We start from the raw sequence: 20,703 nt of genomic DNA, 5'->3' as shown, positions 1-20,703 counted from the left end.
GGGTGGAATCCATGCCACCAATGGAGTCCTAACCACTGGACCTCCAGGGAAGTCCCCTGGGTCTTATTCTTTAATTATCAGGGAGTCAGCAGTAGAAGTTCCTGCCCTCCCTGGGACATGGTCCCTCTGAGACACTCAAGCCTACCCCCAAAAAAGTAGCAAAAAATACCACAAAGTTTCCAGAAAAGGCCTCCTATGGACCTTCCCTCTGAATACACTGTTGGGCTTCTTCTGTCCCTTTTCTTGCAATAGTGGTTTTGACACAGATGACAAGAGGAGGGACAGTGGCTGACAGGCGTTTCTGGAAAACAGGCCTTATAAAAACATGTAATTTGGGTAGCCTTCCTGCAAGAGGAGTGCTCAGGAGAGGGATGTAAATAAACAGAAAGCGAGTTTGTAATTGATGGTACAGATGGTTGCCCCAGGCAGCCTTTCCTTTTACTCCAGAGCCTTTCCTTTTACTCTAGGGCAGGACCAGGAGATGAAGAGTTTGATTCCTGGCTCTGACACTCATCAGCTATGTGCCCCTTGAAACCAAATCAATCTTTCTGTTGATACATCTCAATTTCCTTTTAGTGAAGTGTCATAAAACTCAAATAAGAGAACACATGTGAAGAGGCAAATTATAAGGCACTGCAAAAAAATAAAAGTTACCTATCTTTTTATACAGGTGCACATACATGTGCATTCTTCTAATACAGTGGCTTGTAACCAGGAGCAGGCTTTTCTTTGTTCCCCAGGGGATATGTAGCAATGTCAAGACTTTATTGTCACAACTGGAGAAGGGTGCTGTTGGTATCTAGTGGGTGGAGACCAGGGGTGCTGCTAAACACCCCACGCTGCACTGGGAAGTCTTCCAAAACAAAAAATTTATCTAGCCCAAAATGCAAATTGTGGCCAGGTTGAGAAACCCTGATGTAATAAGCATTTATACGGCTTTTATTTAACCAGGCTAAATTCCCTCACTGGGCAGCATCTTCCAGGGGCCACTCCCGCATCCTCAGGAAAGACAGGAGAAACCCCAGAAGTTTAAAGAATCCCAGGACTGCTTTTATCCTCCCTTTCCTCCCAGTGCTCCTCTCTTTTTTCTAAGAAGCACCCTGCTTGCCCACCTTACTCCAGAGACCAAGGGCAGAAAGAGACTGACAGCACAAACGGGCCAAAAGTCTGGCCATGCTGAGAAATGGACCGGTCGCCCGCCAAGAGTTCCGGTTCTACTTCCCTTAGAGAGAGGGAAGGATTCTCAAAGTTGAGTGCTGTAACAGCATTTCACGCTAAACCAAGGGAAGGACTGGATTCCAGAAGCTCAAAATTCACGAAAATCTGATTTGCCGTCACTAGCTTTGCATCTTCAAGAGAGAAGGAAGAAGGGGAGGGTTGATTCCGGCCAACCCCACCCCCTGCACTACCCAGAGTGCAGCCGTACAGCTCCTAGGACCCACCCGGCGCGCAGTACCGCGCCCTGTCACTTGCAGCAGCAGCAACAGCAGCAGAGGGGCCAGGCCTGGAGCAAGTAAGGAGCTCACACAGGCTCCAGCGATCCAGACAGGTAGGAGAGTCCAACTCAGAGTGAAAATTGCTTCATGCTCTTCAGTGTTTTCCTGTTCCGCCCGCAGCCAATTGGTGCGACCAGCTTTACTGCACCCCCATCCCAGTCTGCGCCCTCCGCGCGGGGTCGGCCTGGAGGCGGCAGGGGCCTCGTTGGAAGGAGAGCAGGGGCCTGCGACCAGACGGATTGAGGGAGGCCGCTGGCCGGCAGCGGAGCACTGGGCCCCTCAAAAGAACTTTGCTGTACCCTGTGTGTCCTCAGAGAACATGATAGCTGTGCACTTTGACAAGCCGGGAGGACCAGAAAATCTTTACTTGAAGGAAGTGGCCAAGCCCAGCCCAGGCGAGGGTGAAGTCCTCCTGAAGGTGGCAGCCAGCGCCCTGAACAGGGCGGACTTACTCCAGGTACCCAGGGGTCTGGCAGCGGCTGGAACTGAGCAGGGCAACGTGGTCTTTAATAAACATTCACCAGACAGATGAAGGCGACTTGAAGCACTGCCATTAACGCTCATCATGACCTGCTTCCTGGGGGTTCTTTAACTAGAACCTTTTAGCCTCCCTTGTTTACACAAAATAAAGGGGTATGTGCATAGCAGAGGCCACCCTGTGTCACTCCATTGTGTGTCTGCTCAGGCTTCCACATTTGTTGGCAGGGTGGGTGTTAGACCTCCCTGTTTCTCCTTTGAAAGTGAAAAAGTGCAAGGGTCAGCTCAGTCTTGCCTGACTCTGCAACCCCAAGGACTGTAGCCCACCAGCCTCCTCTGTACATGGGATTCTTCAGGCAAGAATACTGGAATAGGTTGCCATTCCCTTCTCCAGGGTATCTTTCTGACCCAGGATTGAACTGAGAGGATAACAGGCAGGAAGGCCAGGGGTCTCCAAACGGAGGAAATAGGCTTCAAGTGTCAGACATTTTTTCTCTCTCTTAAGTGGCAAGAGGAGACAAACAGGTGTTAGAATTTTTCCCTTCTCTATACAAATTTAAAAAGGTTTCTCTTGAAATTGTTTCCATAATGAAACCTGGTTCCATCTGAACTTTTCTCAAACCTTGAGCTAACCAATGTGTTTTTCTTTTTTTTTCATAGTGTTTTTAAAACCAGTCTGGTCAGTTTTATTAACGAAAAATTGTACATGATTTACTTTTCACCAGCCTGTTCTGGCATGCTTCTAATAATATCAGAATCACCTGGATCAATGATAGCCAGTGTGCATACTCTGTAGTATTTTCCACATGCTGTGCCCAAGTCAATATTACTGCCACTGTAGTGATGGACACCAGTTTTGGCCAACATGGCATAATACTCTATTTCGGATTTCCTCAAGGCTGGGCAGTTATTGGTGAGGATGACCAGTTTCGCTTTGCCTTGTCTGATCATTTTCAGAGTCTGTTTGTACCCCAGCACGTACTTTCCACTTTTCATAACCAGCTGGAGCCTAGAGTTGATCGACTCCAGTGACTTTTTCATGTTCTTTGCGGCCACCACCTTCCTGCCTTAGATGCGGGACGCCCGCAACCAAGAGCAGCCACCAAGATGGCGGGGGAGCGAGAAAGGCCAACGCGTTTTTCTTATGGAAATGTTTGTCTTAAGCTATGTTAATAAACTATGTATTCAAGTTGGTTCTGCCTAAGACTCAGAACCAACTTGACAAACCTGCATGTTTTATCATATATTGTTCTCCTAATCTATGTTAATGAAACTATATATTTACTTGGAAACCTGCCTTTCTTCAAGATTCATGTCAATGGTTTTATGGCCTGGGATGACTCACTTGGTGCCAATGTTATCTCAAAATGCATGTTGTGGGCGAGAGGCTTGGTGCTGAGTTTTGAGACATCTCCTTTCTATAATTAACAGCTTGCTAGTAGCTATATAACATCCAGCTAAAGACTAGCAGGGGAGCACTCCTTGCCCCCTTCTTATGTCTATGTCAGAAGCTTTCTCTATCTCTTCTATACTTTAGTAAAACTTGATTACACAAAAGCTCTGAGTGATCAAGCCTAGTCAATGGCCCCAGATTAAATTCTTCTCTTCCAGAGGCCAGGAATCCTGGTGTCTTTCGTGGTTCAGCAACAACCTTTCAGAACCCAGGTCTCTTACATTGCAGGTGGATTCTTTACTGTGTGAGCCACTAGGGAAGTCCAGCCTCAAAGGTTGGCATCCTCACACCAGGAGTTGAACCTGGGCCTCCTGGGTGAAAATCGGGAATCCTAACCGTTCCTCAGGCAATCCTGTTCACCATTTGTACTCTACAGATAAAAAACAGAGTCAGAGACATTCAGCAATGAGCCCAAAGCCACACACTAGTAACCAGGGGAGCAGTGATTCAGAGTGAGGTCTTTGTCTTAAGGCTCCCGAGTCTGTATTCTTTCCACTCTGAGGGTTCCAGAGCTGGCAGGGGACAGTGCTCTTAAGAACTTTCTTCTCACTTCTTGAAGCACTAAACTGGGCCACCTGCATTTTTTGAAGTGATTAAGAAATGTACACCAGAATCACAGGGGCACTTATTCAAAATAAACAGGGTGGGGATCCAGGCATGGATACTTTGAAAAAGCATCTCAAATTGTTCTGATGCCCACTCCTAGTTCAGTCCCTCTGGTCTCAGGCCTCTGGTGGTTGTGAGGTGTGAGTACAGAGCCTGGCACTTGATATATGAGATATATCATTAGGAAGCCCATGGTTTAGTTACTAGTCTTGCTATTAACTTGTTTTGCTACCCTGGTTCCCCTGACCAGGCCTCAGTTTCTTCATTTGTAAAACAAGGGGTTTAGATGATATAAGGACTGGAAGTGATACCACAAGTTAGACATCCACTGATTATGGGACCTACAGTCTCTTACTTGGTGTGAAACAAATTACCTCTCCTCTCTTTTTTCTTGACTTAAAAAACCTAATTTTACCCTGAATTTTGTCTTAAAGGGGGAGAATGGGAGCTATGGGAAGAAGGCCAGGGATGCTGACACAGATTTCTGATCATGCTTACTACCTAGTGTGTCCTCTTTCTGCAGAGACAAGGCCAGTATGCCCCACCTCCAGGAGCCAGCAACATTTTGGGACTCGAGGCATCTGGACACGTGGCAGAGCTGGGAGCTGGCTGCCAGGGATCCTGGAAGGTCGGAGACCCAGCCATGGTTCTGCTGTCTGGTGGGGGCCAGGCTCAGTACGTCACTGTCCCTGCAGAGCTCCTCATGCCCATCCCGGCAGGACTGACCATGTGCCAGGCTGCAGCCATCCCAGAGGCCTGGCTCACCGCCTTCCAGCTATTACATCTCGTGGGTAAGGACCACCCCACCCCATGCTCACTCCATACAGCATAGTTCAATTTATTCATTTATTTGTAACTCAGCCACCTCAAAACCCAGCAGTCCTGAAGGGCAGCTTTGATCTGGCCACTGAGCAACAGCCAACCCCAGCATCTCACCCTACTTAGTATCAGATCCTCATACTATGTAGCAATGGCTTGATATTGAGGCTGAAAATCATGGTTAGCAAATAGAAAACCTGGTAAGCACTGCATAGAAGGCCTGTGTGCATCTTCACACGGTAAGCCCAGTAGTAGTCCTCACACGGTAAGCCCAGTAGTAGTCCCAGCTTCTCAGTCTTGCTAAGCTCTAGTGCAGCAGATGGAGCCATTCAACCAACTCTTTAATTCCTCCTCACTCCCACTGAGGCCAGCCAAGAGCTCATGTGAGGGTCTCTGCCTCTGGGGAAGTCAGTGTAACTGGGAAGACAACCACAGTGTTTGGAAGGGTGGCCCTGTCTCTAACTACAAACTACAACAGAAGCTTAAGGTGAGAAAGGTTGGTATGGGCGAAGGTCAGAGAAGGCTTTCTGGAATAGAAGGACTTGAAGGGTGGTAGAGCTGTGATGGACAGAAGACATACCAAGGTGGCCTAAGAGCATCAAGGTGAGATTGGCTGCTTCACTCTCAAGTGAAGGATGGGAACTTCCCTGGTGGTCCAGTGGCTATGACTCCACGCTCCCAATGCAGGGGAACCAGGTTCAATCTGGTCAGGGAACCAGATCCCACATGCCACAAATAAGAATTTGCATACTGCTTCGAAGATCAAAGATCCTGCATGCCACAATGCAGCCAAAAGAATAAATAAAAATAATTTTTAAAAAAGACAGCAGGGGATTTGACATTTGGTGGTCCCAGGGCCAGGTGATCACAGTAAAATAAACCTATGTGGTAAAGGTATAGCAGTTGCAAAGTAAAGAAAATGGTTCCTATACTTCCTATCACAGGAAATGTTCAGGCTGGAGACTCTGTGCTAATCCATGCCGGAGCAAGCGGTGTGGGCACAGCTGCCATCCAACTTGCCCGGATGGCTGGGGCTACTCCTCTGGTCACAGCTGGTTCCCAGCAGAAGCTTCAAATAGCAGAAAAGCTCGGAGCAGCTGCTGGATTCAATTACAAAGAAGAGGATTTTTCTGAAGCAACACTGAAATTCACTAAAGGTAAACAAAGCTTCTGCAGTTCAGCAGGAGTTTCAGAGATAAATACAGTTCTCATCAGCCACAAAGTTGCTTCTGGATCTGTTTTCCCTCTGCTAAAAGCACAACACCTGCCCAGGCCAAATTCTAGTACTCTACTGTTTGACCACTGGAGACAGGCAGGCAGTATTTAGGACTAAGGTGGTTTTCATGGGCATTCTTGTAAGTGATATGATTCATATGCTTTTTACAAAGGGGATAATCACACAGAGTTGGTCTGGAATTACTCAGGACCTCTTTTTCCCAACCTGTTACCCTGTAGTGAATTAAAAGGAGGTAGGGGCAGAAACTAGTTTGGAGCTGGTCATAGTAGGCTTTCGTAGGTAGCTCCCTAAGTGGGTAAGTAGATGTGTATGCCTCTATATGCCAGAGCCAAATCTGTTTATATTTGGCTCATCCCATTCCATTTTTTGACAAGAATCAAAAAGAGAGTTAAAAAGAAAGCTAGCAAAGTCATGATTCAGAGAACCCTGTGCAGTCACTTCATAACTTAGATATGGACTAGCCTGTCCTGTAGGCTGGGGTGGATCTCCCCTATTCCCCTGGGTGCCAGTGGGTCTCTACTTATGTGGAGGTCAGGGAAAATACCAGATCATGGTGTTGCCCCATTTCCCTCTTGCTGTGACAGGGAGCATAAAATATGAACTATGTTACACATATATGATAGACTTCAGCTCTCTAAACTCCATTTACAACCATGGTTCTATAAGCAATGTTCTGGGTTCCAACCTATAGATTTACTGCTTGCACTTGTATATATTTATACTCATATTTCCACAAATATGCCATGTAATCTTCTTTTGCACCAATCTTTCTGATTCTGACTATCATCACAAATCTGTGTTTCATGTGAAAGGCACTGGAGTCAACCTCATTCTAGACTGTATAGGCGGTTCCTACTGGGAGAAAAACGTCAACTGCCTGGCTCTTGATGGTCGCTGGGTTCTCTATGGTCTGCTGGGAGGAGCTGTCATCAGTGGGCCTCTGTTTTCAAAGCTACTTTTTAAAAGGGGAAGTCTGATCACCAGTCTTCTAAGATCTAGGGACAAAAAGGTGAGTGATGGATGAAAATAAAACATGTGATTTAACTATTATCCAGAAAAGTGTGATTCATTCACATCCTGAGAAAGGATCACATATTAAGTTGGAGCACCTATAGAAACCTGCCCCCCTGTGGATAAACTGGTAACCTAATTTCAAGAACTTAATTAAAATTGGTTGATGAAGGCCTCAACATCTTGGAAAGAGGGTGGCTAATACTTAATATAGGATGTAAACTTCAAATAAAATGAACAAAGCCTTGACTATATTAGGAAATATTTCTAACAGTACCAAGACTTTTGTTTGCAAAGGCAGAACTGTTCTCAGTGTGCTAAGAAAACCTCTTAGGTAAGTAAGGTTAGTATGCTTCTACCTTTAACAGATTATACATTCCTGAAATCGTGTGGCATTCCAGCAGGTGCCAGCTTTGGGAATGTTTCCTCACAGGGTTTCACACCTGCTAGGGGATAACAGGAGTTAAGCATCTCTTTTGAATTGAGCCTATATAAGTCCTCTCTGTGACTGTCTCCTGCTTGAAATCTTTATTTAAAAAGAGTCCTTCAGCTTTCAGTGTCACTAATATTTTCTCCAGGCTTTGATCTTTACCTGGTACAGAACCGAGCTTACAAATCTAGAGGCATACACATACATGCTAGGAGTGACGTGATTATTACATACCCTTGTGTGACTTCAGATGTGTACAAGTTTCAGATAAAGCAGAAACGCTAAGCAGGGTGGGGAGTGACAAAGAAAGGCCTCCGTTCAGGCTGATGGTCTTCTTTTCCTTATCTTAAGTACAAGCAGATGCTGGTGAAGGCTTTCACAGAGCAAATTCTGCCCCACTTCTCCACGGAGGGCCCTCAACGCTTACTGCCGGTTCTGGACAGAGTCTACCCCGTGGCTGAAATCCAAGAAGCCCATAAGTACATGGAGACTAACAAGAACGTGGGCAAAATCGTCCTGGAGCTGCCCCAGTGAAGAAGGGGGTAGTACAAGACAAGGCCACCTCCAGTCTTCCGACAGCAAACTTGGAGAAAACTCTACACAGTCAGACGACCGGGCGCCACTCCAGGCTCGCCTGTAGCCCCCTATTTCTCCCCTAGCCTCCTCAAATTATCAGTATAAAGCCGGTCTAAGGAAATAAAGAGTGGACTTGACGAGGAGCGCGTGGACTGCGGTCGCCGGCTGGGGGGCGAGGTGGGAGTCGGGACAGGAATAGTGGCGGAGATTAGAGTAGAGGCCTGCTCAGTTCATGCTCAATTTCGGAGACCTGCGCTAGCGCCAGGGTTTCTGAGTACCAGATACAGTGTCGGCCACAACTCTGAAGATTCGGCTTCACGCACTGTCAGAGGCCCGGACGCATGCACACGTCCCCTCACACGCAGCGCGCGGCCTGCAGCCCGGGACCCTACTCCACTGCCGGTCGTCTCCCGCAACTCACCAGTGTGCAGATCCACTTCGTGAGGCCCACTTTCGCCTTCCGGAGCTCTCTTCAGGCCTCGCCCCCTCCAGCCAACTTCCGCAGTTCAGAGCCTCCCCGACCGGAACACTTCCCCTTCTTAAGCCCAGGCCCCGCCCCTTCCGGTTCAGAGCCCGGAAGTGCCTTGGACTCTCGCCTTTCAACCTTCGGCCTTGTTAAGTACCTCAGACCCATTTTGCTCTGGAGTCTTATTTGTAAGCGTAGGCTGCGTCAGCACGTTTCGGCGTGAGACGGTGAGATTCTGGCGAGTTAGAACAGCTTCCGGCGGGGTTTGGATGTTGATGTCCTGCATCTGATTGATTCCTTGTTGGCGCTCGAAAGTGAGCGAGCTCCGGAGGAGTGCGGAGGAATTCAAGTGTTTGCTGCGGTAACTTCATCAGCCCGCCAAGATGGCGATGCAAGCGGCCAAGAGGGCGAACGTGAGTGTCGGCGACTTCTGCCGAGGAGGGGGAGCACTTGGCTGCTGGCTTGACCAGAGAGCATTCTTGGCCCTCCTTTGTCCCTTCGGCGGGAAGGATCAGAAGTTACCTGTCAGAGGGGAGATTCCATCCTGGTCCCGGCCTTAGGGATGTACTCCTTGAGTCACATTTCCGTCACTGTTGCTTTTGAGTCTGTTATCCTAGTGTCAGTGATAATGTTAACAGCCTAAGTTGCTTCACGTGTACCTGGAATCTGGCATCAGGATCTTCTCCTCGGCCTAAAAGTCGGTAGCGCAGTTGAACCCCCCATAAATCACTTAACGCTTAACAGGCAGCTGGAACCTGGAAGTATCCTCAGATTATGGAATTTTTGGATCCTTCATTAATGTTTTCAGAGATATTTTTTGAGCACCTTAGTATGTTCCAGACTTGAGAGAGGATCCAATAAATCAGTCATATTTATTGAACGCTTACTATGTGCCAGACACTAGTCTTAAGTACTGGAGATACAGTAATGAATAAAAAAAAAAAAAAAGACCTGCTGCTTACATTGTAATATTAAGGAGTGGGGTGTTAAGAAAACCTAAGAAAAATTGTCTCGAGAAAGAGAGTGGTCAGCTTTAAGCTGCTGAGAGGTATACTAAGGTGAAGACATAATTGAATATGGTGAGTTGAAGATTTTTGGTAACTTCGATGATAATCATTTTTCAGTGGATAAACGTGGAATACGGTGGGATGGAAAAAAGGTAGAAATTGAGAAAATGGAGATAGCTTTTCCACAAGTTTTCATGAAAATAGAAGTTGGATGACAGTTAACTTTTTTTTAAAGATGTGTGATATAAGGTGTATTTGTATGCCAATATTTCAGGAGAAAGATGAGTTAAATTCAGTAGTTTGGGGTAGTTTATCATAGCAGTGAGAGGGAAAGTGGATGAATGTGGATAAATGAAGACTGAATATAAGGCACTTACCATTTGGTTATATCTGTTTTCTCTAATAAGCAAGAGCCAAGGTTATCACCTGGGATGAGCAGGGAAGAGAGGATACAGTTCAACTCAGATGTCAGAGGGAGTGGTGATGGTAAGGTTTGAGGAAAGAGGAGAAAATGTGATACAGTGTCTTGCAGAGTCAGAAAGCAGATTTACTAGAGAAGTATGTTGTGATCGTCTGACAGTGTTTATTATCTACTTGAACTGAATCTTAAATCTTAACGTCTAAAACTTGATTGTACTTGTTTACTATTTGTTGCCACTAATAGCTTGAGGGCCGGGAATAAGTTATCTTGTTCTTCCATTTATACAACACTTTATTGTTAATGCCTGAAATAGATGCTGGTTTAATAGTTATTGTGCACATTAATAATGTCCAGTATGTATTTAGTGTGTTAACAAGGAGCACAAGAATGAAATCTGGACTGGAGATACATATTTGGGAGTTATTGACTTAGTGTGGAAGGCATGTGTAGTTAAGAGACCAAAGGAATGTAGAGTTAAGGGGAGTATATGGAGAGTCAAGAAAAGAAGTCTAAAGATAAAACTCTTTGGAAAATCCTATTTTAATGGCCAAAGAAGACTGAGGACTACTAGCCAGAGAATTAGGAGAAATCCAAGGCAATAGATTGTCAGGAATAGTCAAGAAGGTGATAGTCAACAGTGTCAGAAGCCTCAGAGGAGCTGATGAGAATTGAACACTGCAAGTGAAAGGTCTTAGTGCATAAAAACAATTTTCCTCAGAGTGCTTGGGTAGAGCTAGATTTTGGTAGGTTAATGAGTGTCCTGAAGTAAAGAATATGAGGCAGTGAGTATACACACTGCATCTTTTCAGATGCTTGACTGAAAGAAAAGAAAAAAAGCAAGATGGGAAAGTAAGTAGAGAGCTCTTTTTTTTCCCCGTCATTCTGTAATCCTAATGTATATATATAACAAAGGTGCTCACTAAATATTTGAATGAATGAAGAGGGATCCAAAGTGTTTTATTTTGTGTGACAATTGGGAGTATATAAGCAACTATTCACGTGAGGAATAAAAGAAGCCAATGGTGGGGAAAAGGCTATAAATTCAAAGGAGAGAGAGGATCATTGATAGAACAAGTTTCTGAGACCAGAGAAGGGTCATCAGTGGGAGTTTTATTATCCAGCAAACAGGAAACAGTTCCCTTGTTCTTTCCCACAAATGTCTGTAGCATTGAGGACTTTTAAATGAGGTTGGATATCTTTGTTTACCTGTAGTGACTAAAACCTGGATTTTGTAGTAATGTAGTAGTAATGAAGTCGCTCAGTCATGTCTGACTCTTTGCGACCCCTTGGACTGTAGCCTACCAGGCTCCCCTGTCCATGGGATTTTCTAGGCAAGAATACTGGATTGGGTTGCCATTTCCTTGTCCAGGAGATCTTCTCGACCCAGGGATTGAACCTAGGTCTCCCACATTGTAGGCAGATGCTTTACCATCTGAGCCACCAGGGAAGTCCTGGATTTTGTAATAGCCTCTTATTAGTTCCTACTAACAACCCTCCCTATAACCAGTGTTCAGTTGCTTTTCCCAAGAGTATGCCATTTTCATTAATGTCAGACTACAGTTCTTATCCTTGGTGTATAAAAATTATGTATCTTTTTTTAGAATGTATTATGAGACAATTTTTCAAATGGTAGCACTCTTGCCTCTGATTATAATGATAACCCATTCATTATCTTTCATTTTAGATTCGACTTCCACCAGAAGTAAATCGGATTTTGTATATAAGAAATTTGCCTTACAAAATCACAGCTGAAGAAATGTATGATATATTTGGGAAATATGGACCTATTCGTCAAATCAGAGTGTGAGTCTTACTGAAACTTTTGAAATGTCATTTAGAGAAATGATGGTGTGATTTATAATCTCAGAATTAACAGCTGACAGAGGGCCTCACCAAGAGGCTGGAGACAGCCTAGAGACCCTCATTATTCAACTCAGTGAAAGCCAAGAATGGTAGTTGTGAAATTATAGAGAGCATGAAGTTGTAATGAGTGGTTTGAGGGCAACAGATGGGAAGAAAAAGAACCGACATTTATTATATACCTACTATTTGTAAAGAAGTATTCTACTGTGGTTACTCTTAATTTTCTCAACAGTCTTCACCATCTCCTTTACTGACTCCAAAATTTCTGAGTAAGTTGTGTAAAGAGATATAAAAGTAACAGAAAAATGATTTTTTTTTCAACTACACCTTTCTGTTGAAGATTTAGAAGTATAAGGCAAAGTAATTATAAATCCATGTTTTAATTTAATCTAAAGATTGGGGCTTCAAATGATATCTGTTGAACATCTGCTGTATGCCATTTGTCCTAATAGGTGCTTTTATTTGCATCACCAACATTACAACCCTGTGAGGAAGTGATAGAGTGTCTGTTTAACAGGTGAGGCTACTAAAGCTCAGAGAGTAAAAGTATCAATACTTTTCTAGTTTCACCCAGCTCTTTAGTGATAAAATCTTGTGATTCTAAATTGAATCTCTGCACAGTACCACAGCTGCTGTCCTTTTAACTAGTATACATGAGCCAGTTAACTAGGAGTCCATCTAAGAGGATTTCTAAAGGTTTTGTTTTCCATTGGAATATCCCTTCTCAACACATTTTCTTTTATGACTTGAGAGCTCCTTCTTGGCTTTTAGGACTCTGAGATCTTGAGGATTCTCCTTTTCAGTGATCACTGTTCCTCCAAAAAGTAAAGGAAGAGCTAGAAATGTACCATCATTGGTACTCAAAACAGAGATGAAAATGAAATGTTGTAGACCAGCTGTCCTTTTAAGGAACTCTTTTTTTCTATATTTGATAAAAGTTTTGGGCCCTTTCTGCAGAATACACACAACATTTTACATGTGATTCAGTGGGTACATGAGCTCCAGGTTAAGAACTCCTGTTTGAGACATACAAGAATGGTGTACAGAAGATCCCTTGACTTGAGGTTCAAGAGACAAGGTTCAGCTTCAGGATGTCATGTGACTCTAGATAAGTTGCCTGGCTTTTTCCTCACATAGAAGATAATCTGAATGGACAGTGCCTTTCAGCTTTTAACATGGAGGCAGTATGATAAACTTGGTTCAAATACTAACTGGGTACTTGCTAGTCATATGAAACAGCAAAATAGTTAATCTTCTGGAGCTTTATCTATGATATCAAATCTTTCTAGAAGAATTTCCCAGAGGATCAAATTAGATAGTTCACACTTTTAAGTATTTCCTTCCCAGTGTGCATCAGCCACCCCCTCTCTGTGCTCCTGTAGCTTCTCCTCTTAGTTGTCACATGGTTTTGCTGTTGACTGTGTGCTCACTTGTGGCTCCTGCCAGCCTTTGGACTCCTCCAGGGCAGGTAACCATATATTCTTTTCACTTATGTTGACAACTCTTGTTGTGCCTGACACATGTTAAGCACCTGGTGCCTGTAAGTAAGTGAATAATATAGAAAGTGGCAGTGTATTTATGAAGGTACAACAAAATTTATTGATAGTACTCAATTAAGAGATTAGTGGAGTTAAGTCAAGATGAAGATTGCAGAGTAGCTCAGGGCCTTAGAACTTTCAGTCTGCTGTCTGGGATGGATTTCCACCCAGCTCATCTCATTTCTGGCTTCTCATTCTTCAGGTCTCAGCTTCAATGCCAGAGTGGTTTTCCTAGACCACCGTAGCTAAAGTAACCCCTATCTTCCCATTAATCTCTCATTAACTGCAACTGTTTTGTATTCATTTACATAATATCTTTCTCCTGCATGAAAAGAGCCCCTTGAAGGAAGGGATGATGCTCATCTTTTTCACTATTGGATTTCCAGCGCCTGTCATGTAGAAAGAACGCTATGTATATTTGTTGAATAAATTCATAAAAGTTTGGTGTGTAAGAACTTGGGTCTAAGTTATAGATTGAGGAACAGATATTTCCTGTCCTGTAGCTGTGGTCATGCTCTGTGGCACCCAGCAGTAAGGGTGAGTGGCCTTCTCAGTTTGCCCAGAGTCAAGGAGTTTTCTGGGACAGTGGACTTTCAGTGCCCAGACCTAGACAGTCTTGGGCAAACCCGGCTGATTTGTCAGCTTACCTGGCATGTAGTAGACTCTTGGTGCTTTGAACTTTTTAAAGCTCTTTCATACTTGTTACATCTTTTGTGTATTAAAACCACATGTGAGGTAGGATGTCACTGTTTGACACATGAAACAGCTGAAGCTCAGAGAGGTTGTTCCATGAGTAGATCTCCTTATTCTTACTTTAAGCTTTTACCACTGATCAAGAAAACAATGTTGCAGGAATTCCCTGGTGGTCCAGTGGTTAAGATCCAAGCTCTCACTGCCGAGGGCCCAGGTTCAGTCCCTGGTCAGGGAACTAAAATCCCATAAGTTGTGTGGTGTGGCCAAAGAAAGAAAATACTGTTGACTCAGCACCTAACATATTAATAGTAGGTACCAAATATATATTTTTAATTAAAATTACAATGTAGATCTCAAGATACTAGGTTGATAATTAGGGGCTGGGGCACTTGAGAGGGGGCATCTTTAAAATGGGTTTAGTGCCTGTCCCTCTTCTACTTCCTAAGAAGATGTAAGAGGAAAAAGAGAGATGCTGTTGTTTTGTTAGCTTCCTGGAAAAAAGATGTGTGTGAGAACTGATAGGAAGAAGTAGATCTCTACCCTTCAGATGCTTATTAGCACTTGCTGTATGCATAGCACTGTAGGAGTAAAATAAAAAAACCATATTTGCCCTTTTGGAACTTAAATTGTTACTTTTTTTTTTATGGTTTTATTCCAAAATAAGAATTAAGTGGACTTTTGGAGAAAATCACTGGGACAGTGTTTTTTTCCTTTGGGTATTCCCCAGTATTTCAAGAATAAGCATTCTTGAAAATGGTTAAAAGTTAAAAGTTGTTACTTTCAATGAGTAAAGAAAATAATAAAATTCTTCATCAGGCCCATGCAGTCTGACAAAGTGAGACCGTTCTATGGTCCTGGCACCCTCCAACCCCCTCAGTCCCCTACACCTCTACCTTTTACAGGAAGCACAAGCTCTGACCAGGACCCAAAACTGTAGTCTCATCCTAGATCAAATCTAGGCAGGTGCCCCCCCTTCCCGTGGGCCCACTGCCTTCCCTTGACCCTGTGTGGTCACTGTGGCAGTTGATAAACCTTATTCTGCAGTTGCATTGGGTGGCTGGAACACAGATGGAGGCAAGAGGATATCCATCTTTAGCTTACCAGAGCATAAACTGAATGGGACCTCTGCCCGCTGTCCCCACTCATGAGCACATGGCCATCTGCCACCTGCAGTTTGTTGCTGCTCACACTTCCCTAGCTCCTCCCCTAACTGAAGCTGGTGTGAGGAGAGGAGGTGGCAGCCCTATAGCTTCCCTACACAAGAAGCAGCTCCACATCCATGAGCTTCCATGTTCAGCCACGTGCCAGCATTCTTCTCTGACTCACAGGTACCCCACCAACAAGCACACTTCAAACCCAATCCCTCCAGAAACCCAGCCCTTTTCCCTGGCTACAGAGGGCTGTGTAATGCATAAAAGTGCAGATATTACTAAAAGTGAATGTGTGAAGGTTAGCAGTTGACTCTGGTGTTTTAAAAGGGCAATGAATCATCTAAGGGAAATGGAAGAAACTACATTAGCGCTCTCTTTATATCAGAGGACACCCTGTCCTGGTCATAAAGGATGGTGGTTGACTGTTTTTAATTTTGTCATGTTCTTGGTAGGGGCTTCCTTCCAACCCCACCTCCTGCCACAGACACAAAATTTATTTTTATGGATTTTATAAGCTTTAGTAAAATACTACCCAGAAACGTTTGTTTCCTACATTGATGGAGACTGTCTTGTGTTTAAGAATTGGAACTAAAATTAGAGTGAGGGAGAAAATCAAAATCTTTAGAAACAAGGGACTACTGTGGTAAATAACCAAAACGTGTTGTTTCTGTTGCATAAATGCACAGTAAGAAAAGCTGCATCCTAGACATCGTAATAACAGCTATCACTTCTAAGGTACTATACTTAACAGTATAAGACTAAAAATTGATTCTTAGTATAAGAAGTAGGAAAGTGAACATGAGGACTGCTCTCTCTTAGTAGGGTAGTGAACATGAAGACTGAAAGTTTCAAGCTGGTTCTTTGCTGATATTGTTTTAGTAACCATATTAGTATTCTTAATATAGTAAGTTTCACCTGAGATATGGTACTTAAAAACAAAAATTACCTAATTCAAGAAATTAAAGGCTTATTCAGCATAGCTGTCCATAATATCTGTTTCCCCTAAAGGTTTTCAGGTAAATGTGTATTTTAATTAAGTCCAATTCAACTTTGTAGGGGAAACACACCTGAAACTAGAGGAACAGCTTATGTGGTCTATGAAGACATCTTTGATGCCAAGAATGCATGTGATCACCTGTCAGGATTCAATGTTTGTAACAGATACCTTGTGGTTTTGTACTATAATGCCAACAGGGTAAGTACAGCCACGGTTCTCATCACGTGGGGAACCCATGTAAGAGTTAGTGGAGGGTTGTACCATTAGGGGAGATGTATCTCCAGAGTTCTTTTCTAGCTAGTGCTATTGGTAAAATTCATTTGACTGTAAGTTGGTAACTGTTAACTTTGGTCCTTACCACACTTTCAGGCATTTCAGAAGATGGACACAAAGAAGAAGGAAGAACAGTTGAAGCTTCTTAAGGAGAAATACGGCATCAACACAGATCCACCAAAGTAAATGTTTTCTGCATTTTCACTTTGGACTAAAACCCATGAATAACCACCACTATTTTTTTTTTTCTTTAAATGCTGAATATTGTGATTTCTTATTTGAGATTGAAAAAGACCCACTTGAAACTGATATATGTTAGAATATATTATGTTAATAAACTTGTAGCTTTTGGTAAAACATGTCAGTGTTTTTTCTTAAAATTTCTCCTATATTATACCAGAAAAAAAATAAAACAGCAGTTGAACCATATCAAGAATTATTCTAGGTGGTCCTAGAGACTGAACTTCTTGAGAATGGGGACCTTTTGATATTCTCAATGCCACCAGTGACCAATCCAGTGCTTAGCCATCAGGGGAACTTATTAAGAGTATTGTTACTTATTGAATGTCTGTTAATAATGAAATCTACATAATAACTCAGTGAAGGTGGGCATCTCCATTTTGCAGATAAGGAAACCAAAGCTTATCATGTTGAGTGAGTGAATAAAATGTTTTTTGACAACAACTAGTTATTAACCACACGAGTACATTTGAATGATACTTGGTTTACAGTTAGTCAAATGCCTTTGTCAGTATTGGTACCCTTGTCCTTAGAGGTTTATTCTAGAAATGGTCATTCAGATGATAACGCATTGTTAGAAATGTGAGAGCAAGCTGCCAGGGTGGTGGTATTTGTTGTTACATGTTTAAGATGTATTTATGTATTCTTTCCCTTTAGTTAATAAGTGTCTGTGTATATTTTGGACCTGAGCTCATAGTATATCTTTGCTATAAATAAGATACTTAATGCTTAGTCTTATAATCACAAACTCCCATGGCATGGAAATAGCGTGTTTATTACCACATTCATCATAGCTCAGCAGCTTGGAGGAGATAGCTATAATTTTCTTTTTATAGTGTAGGCATGGGCCAAATGGAGAAATACGGACTAATTGTTTTGTATATAACTATAACCCAAAATCAATTTGAAAGGTACAAGCACTGAATCATTTAAATGGACAAAGCCTATTCTACTTTTAAATGCATTTAGCTTTGAAATCTATCATTACTGTAAGAAAATAGACTATTTTATACTTTTTGTACTGTCTTCTCAAAGCCTACTATTGAAAATCAAGAAATAATTGTCTTATTTATTAACTCTGTCTGAGTGCCTTTTGAAAGCACTGTTAAAGAGTAGAAAAGAGTCATTTCTAAGAAGGGCAGGCAGATGACAAAGGAGCCATAGCTGTAATTTTCTTGTGAATGCTTTTATGAGTTCCTTATTTTTATAATGCTCAGTGTGCTTTTAGGTATTTATAAATATAAAAATAATTTTCTAAAAGACTTTTGTAAGGGGAAAATAAATCAGACCTACTTACAGTGTGGTTTGTGTACAGACTGACTTGCCCCTAATATAAGTTGTTTTAAATTAGTAACAAGGGGGAATTCCTGACAATTATAACTGGTCTGTCATTTGGATTATATATCTGTTAGTTGAATTTCATGACCTCAAGTTAAGAGTTTTTAAAAAATGCCCTCTAATTGGAAATTTTTAGCCAGTTCCAGTTACGTTACAAGAACAATTCAGTGGACACATACTGAGCCCCTGCTCTGTTCTCTGTGTGTACTGAAATGCTGAGGACATAGTTATAGCCAGTCCTCTGCACCAGGCATTGAAGGTGCAGTTTCTCAAAATGCTTTTAAGAGTACAGGGAATCGGGACTTTCCTGGCAGTCCAGTGGTTAATACTTCACCTTCCAAGGCAGGGGATGTGGGTTCGATTTCTGGTCTGAGAGCTAAGATCCCACATGCTTTGTGACCAAAAAAAAACAAAACATAAAACAGAAGCAATATTGTAACAAAGACTTTAAAAATGGTCCGCATTAAAAAAAATAATAATAAATCCAGGGGGACATCGAAGCCACCTGGGGAGCTTAAAAAAAAGGGGGAATGATTGTGTTCATGTGCATGTATGTACATACACACATGTGCCAGAGCTGCTTTACATCCATGTAGGTTAAATTTCAAGTTTCCAAGAAAGATTTTGTATGAATAGAGAATTCATTGACTAAAAGTTTAAAAATGACTGATACAACATATATTTCATCATCACCTTCTTGCTTAATTAACAACTTTTGGTGGCTCACAGGATGATGCCCAAACCCTTGTCATACTGCATCACAATTTTCTGTGTTATCTTTTAAGAGTGTCAGTAAAGCAGGGCCTGTGAAGCCTAGCGCCCTACCCTCTCCCCGTGCTAGCCAGTAGGTATTTGCTTTTATTCCCTCCTCCTCTTAGTGTCTCCTGTTACCACCTCGGCTATGAATATTCTAGACTGAGATCTTTTACTTGAATCCATAATGGGCACCTGAAATGGTCCTTGGTGCTATTTTTAGTTATCTTATTGGTGTCACAGCAGAAAACATGATGATAATCTTTTATACATTCTGACTTAGAAATTCTCATAGGCCTTTTGTATCATTGAGGAAAGCGAGGAACCAAGACATTCTGAAGGAAACACCCCAGAAAGGAGTGAGTGTAGCACCTTCTGACTGGTCTGGTCCCACCACAGAGGTGAGCACAGGGACTGGTGACTGGAAGCAAACCAGCCCCTTTCTCATTTCATTTTCTCCATCTTAAAGCAGTGCTTCTTTATTAGCTCATCAGTCCTCAGCAGAGGAATACAGCCAGGACTTTTTGGAGACAAAAGGGATAGATAAAATAGTCAAGATGTGTCATATCACATACATGACACATTTTGTGATGTATTATCAACGAGTCTATGAAGGAAACTTAACAGCACTTGCCCCTCCCTCAGTCTTGAAACAATTCTAAGACATCACTGACAGAAGAACCCTGATGATGGCCAAGAGTTTTTCTCACTCATGCCAACTGAAAGAAAAATCTCTTAGCTACATTGCCATGGGCTCCCCTGACATACATAACCCATATCAATCAGCGGGCTGGTTTTAAAACCTAACTGGAAGTTCCGGTAGGTTATAGTAAAGGCAGAGGAAAATATTAATAAGCAGCATAAATGGAAACAAATTCAGAATCATATTCTTCTCAGAAGTAATGCTCCAGTGTAAAGTTAGAGCAAATCTAGATGAAAATAAGTACATACTTATTATCAAAAGTAATGTCCCAATGTGAGTTAGTGTATGGCTTTGAAGCATAACACATCATCATTTCTTTAGATGCACAAAGTGCACTTTTCCATCTTTTCCAAGAAGGGAGCTCATCTCGTTAAGTCCAAATGTAGATTTCATGGTCAATCACCTGAAGTGCTCAAATCCAGCATTTGATGACTAAGCTATGGGGTTTGGACAAAATATTCCTTTAGTTACAGTTACTCAGAAGAGAATTCTGAGCCTGTGAGGTGAGTGGCAAGCAGTAACCTACCTTCTAGGGCTGCTTAGTAGAGAAGGAAATGGCAACCCACTCCAGTATTCTTGCCTAGAGAATCCCGTGGACAGAGGGGCCTGGTGGGCTGCTGTCCATGGGGTCGCACAGAGTTGGGCACAACTGAAGTGACTTGGCTTGCAAGCATGCATTGGAGAAGGAAACGGCAACCCACTCCAGTATTCTTGCCTGGAGAATCCCAGAGACAGAGGAGCCTGGTGGGCTGCTATCTATGGGGTCGCACAGAGTCGGACACGACTGAAGCAACTTAGCAGCAACAGCAGCAGGGCTGCTTAGAGGGTTGGTGGTAGTTTTTATTTTAAAATTAAAATAAGAATAGAACAAGGCCCATTAAGTACAATAGGTACCTCGGAGTGGTATCTGTGCTACATGAACTTTTGAAAGTTCACTTCATGCCACTTCGCTTTTAGGAAAGACCTACATGAGTACCTGTTTTCGCTACACAAAAGAAATCCAGAGAGGATTTTTGCTTTTATGAAAAAAGGAGAAAAGCAAAAATAGCATTCAGAGCGGTTAAGAGGCAGCGTGAACCCTAAGCAGTGACTGACACCACCAAGCTCCTTCCCCAAGAACAACAGTATCTCAGCATCAAGCCGTTCGTTATAGGT

At 42.8% G+C, this 20,703-nt stretch overlaps 3 protein-coding genes and 1 pseudogene across 7 annotated transcripts in view; 2 read left to right on the top strand and 2 right to left on the bottom strand.

Moving 5' to 3' along the window:
* Positions 1–8,613, bottom strand: part of FAM228B (family with sequence similarity 228 member B) — a 43,820-nt gene extending 35,207 nt beyond the window's left edge. For 4 of the 5 annotated variants that reach the window (XM_081592639.1, XM_081592647.1, XM_081592640.1 and 1 more), the window contains exon 1: positions 8,527–8,613. The gene's annotated coding sequence lies outside the window, so the exon portion shown is untranslated. Of the gene's footprint in view, positions 1–7,763; positions 7,987–8,526 lie in introns of all 5 variants that reach the window. The other variant, XM_081592643.1, reaches the window with a different exon arrangement.
* TP53I3 (tumor protein p53 inducible protein 3) lies at positions 1,468–8,576 on the top strand. Its single transcript, XM_081592636.1, has 6 exons — positions 1,468–1,549; positions 1,811–1,953; positions 4,556–4,823; positions 5,796–6,008; positions 6,901–7,097; positions 7,881–8,576. The coding sequence occupies exons 2-6, from the start codon at positions 1,816–1,818 to the stop codon at positions 8,061–8,063; spliced, it is 999 nt and encodes a 332-aa protein (XP_081448762.1). The 5' UTR covers positions 1,468–1,549; positions 1,811–1,815; the 3' UTR covers positions 8,064–8,576.
* On the bottom strand, positions 2,614–4,007 carry LOC145544485 (large ribosomal subunit protein eL30 pseudogene; annotated as a pseudogene).
* Positions 8,614–8,673: 60 nt separating the features above from the next.
* On the top strand, positions 8,674–16,871 carry SF3B6 (splicing factor 3b subunit 6). The gene is made up of 4 exons (XM_081592657.1): positions 8,674–8,984; positions 11,684–11,802; positions 16,301–16,439; positions 16,611–16,871. The coding sequence occupies exons 1-4, from the start codon at positions 8,955–8,957 to the stop codon at positions 16,698–16,700; spliced, it is 378 nt and encodes a 125-aa protein (XP_081448783.1). The 5' UTR covers positions 8,674–8,954; the 3' UTR covers positions 16,701–16,871.
* Positions 16,872–20,703: the final 3,832 nt, after the last annotated feature.

Source organism: Giraffa tippelskirchi, chromosome 4 (genome assembly GCF_054371585.1).
Source record: "Giraffa tippelskirchi isolate mGirTip1 chromosome 4, T2T-mGirTip1v1.2.pri, whole genome shotgun sequence".
In the NCBI taxonomy this organism is placed as follows: domain Eukaryota; kingdom Metazoa; phylum Chordata; class Mammalia; order Artiodactyla; family Giraffidae; genus Giraffa; species Giraffa tippelskirchi.
The sequence above is the reverse complement of the archived record's forward strand: the minus strand, read 5'-3'. Positions and strand labels throughout refer to the sequence as shown.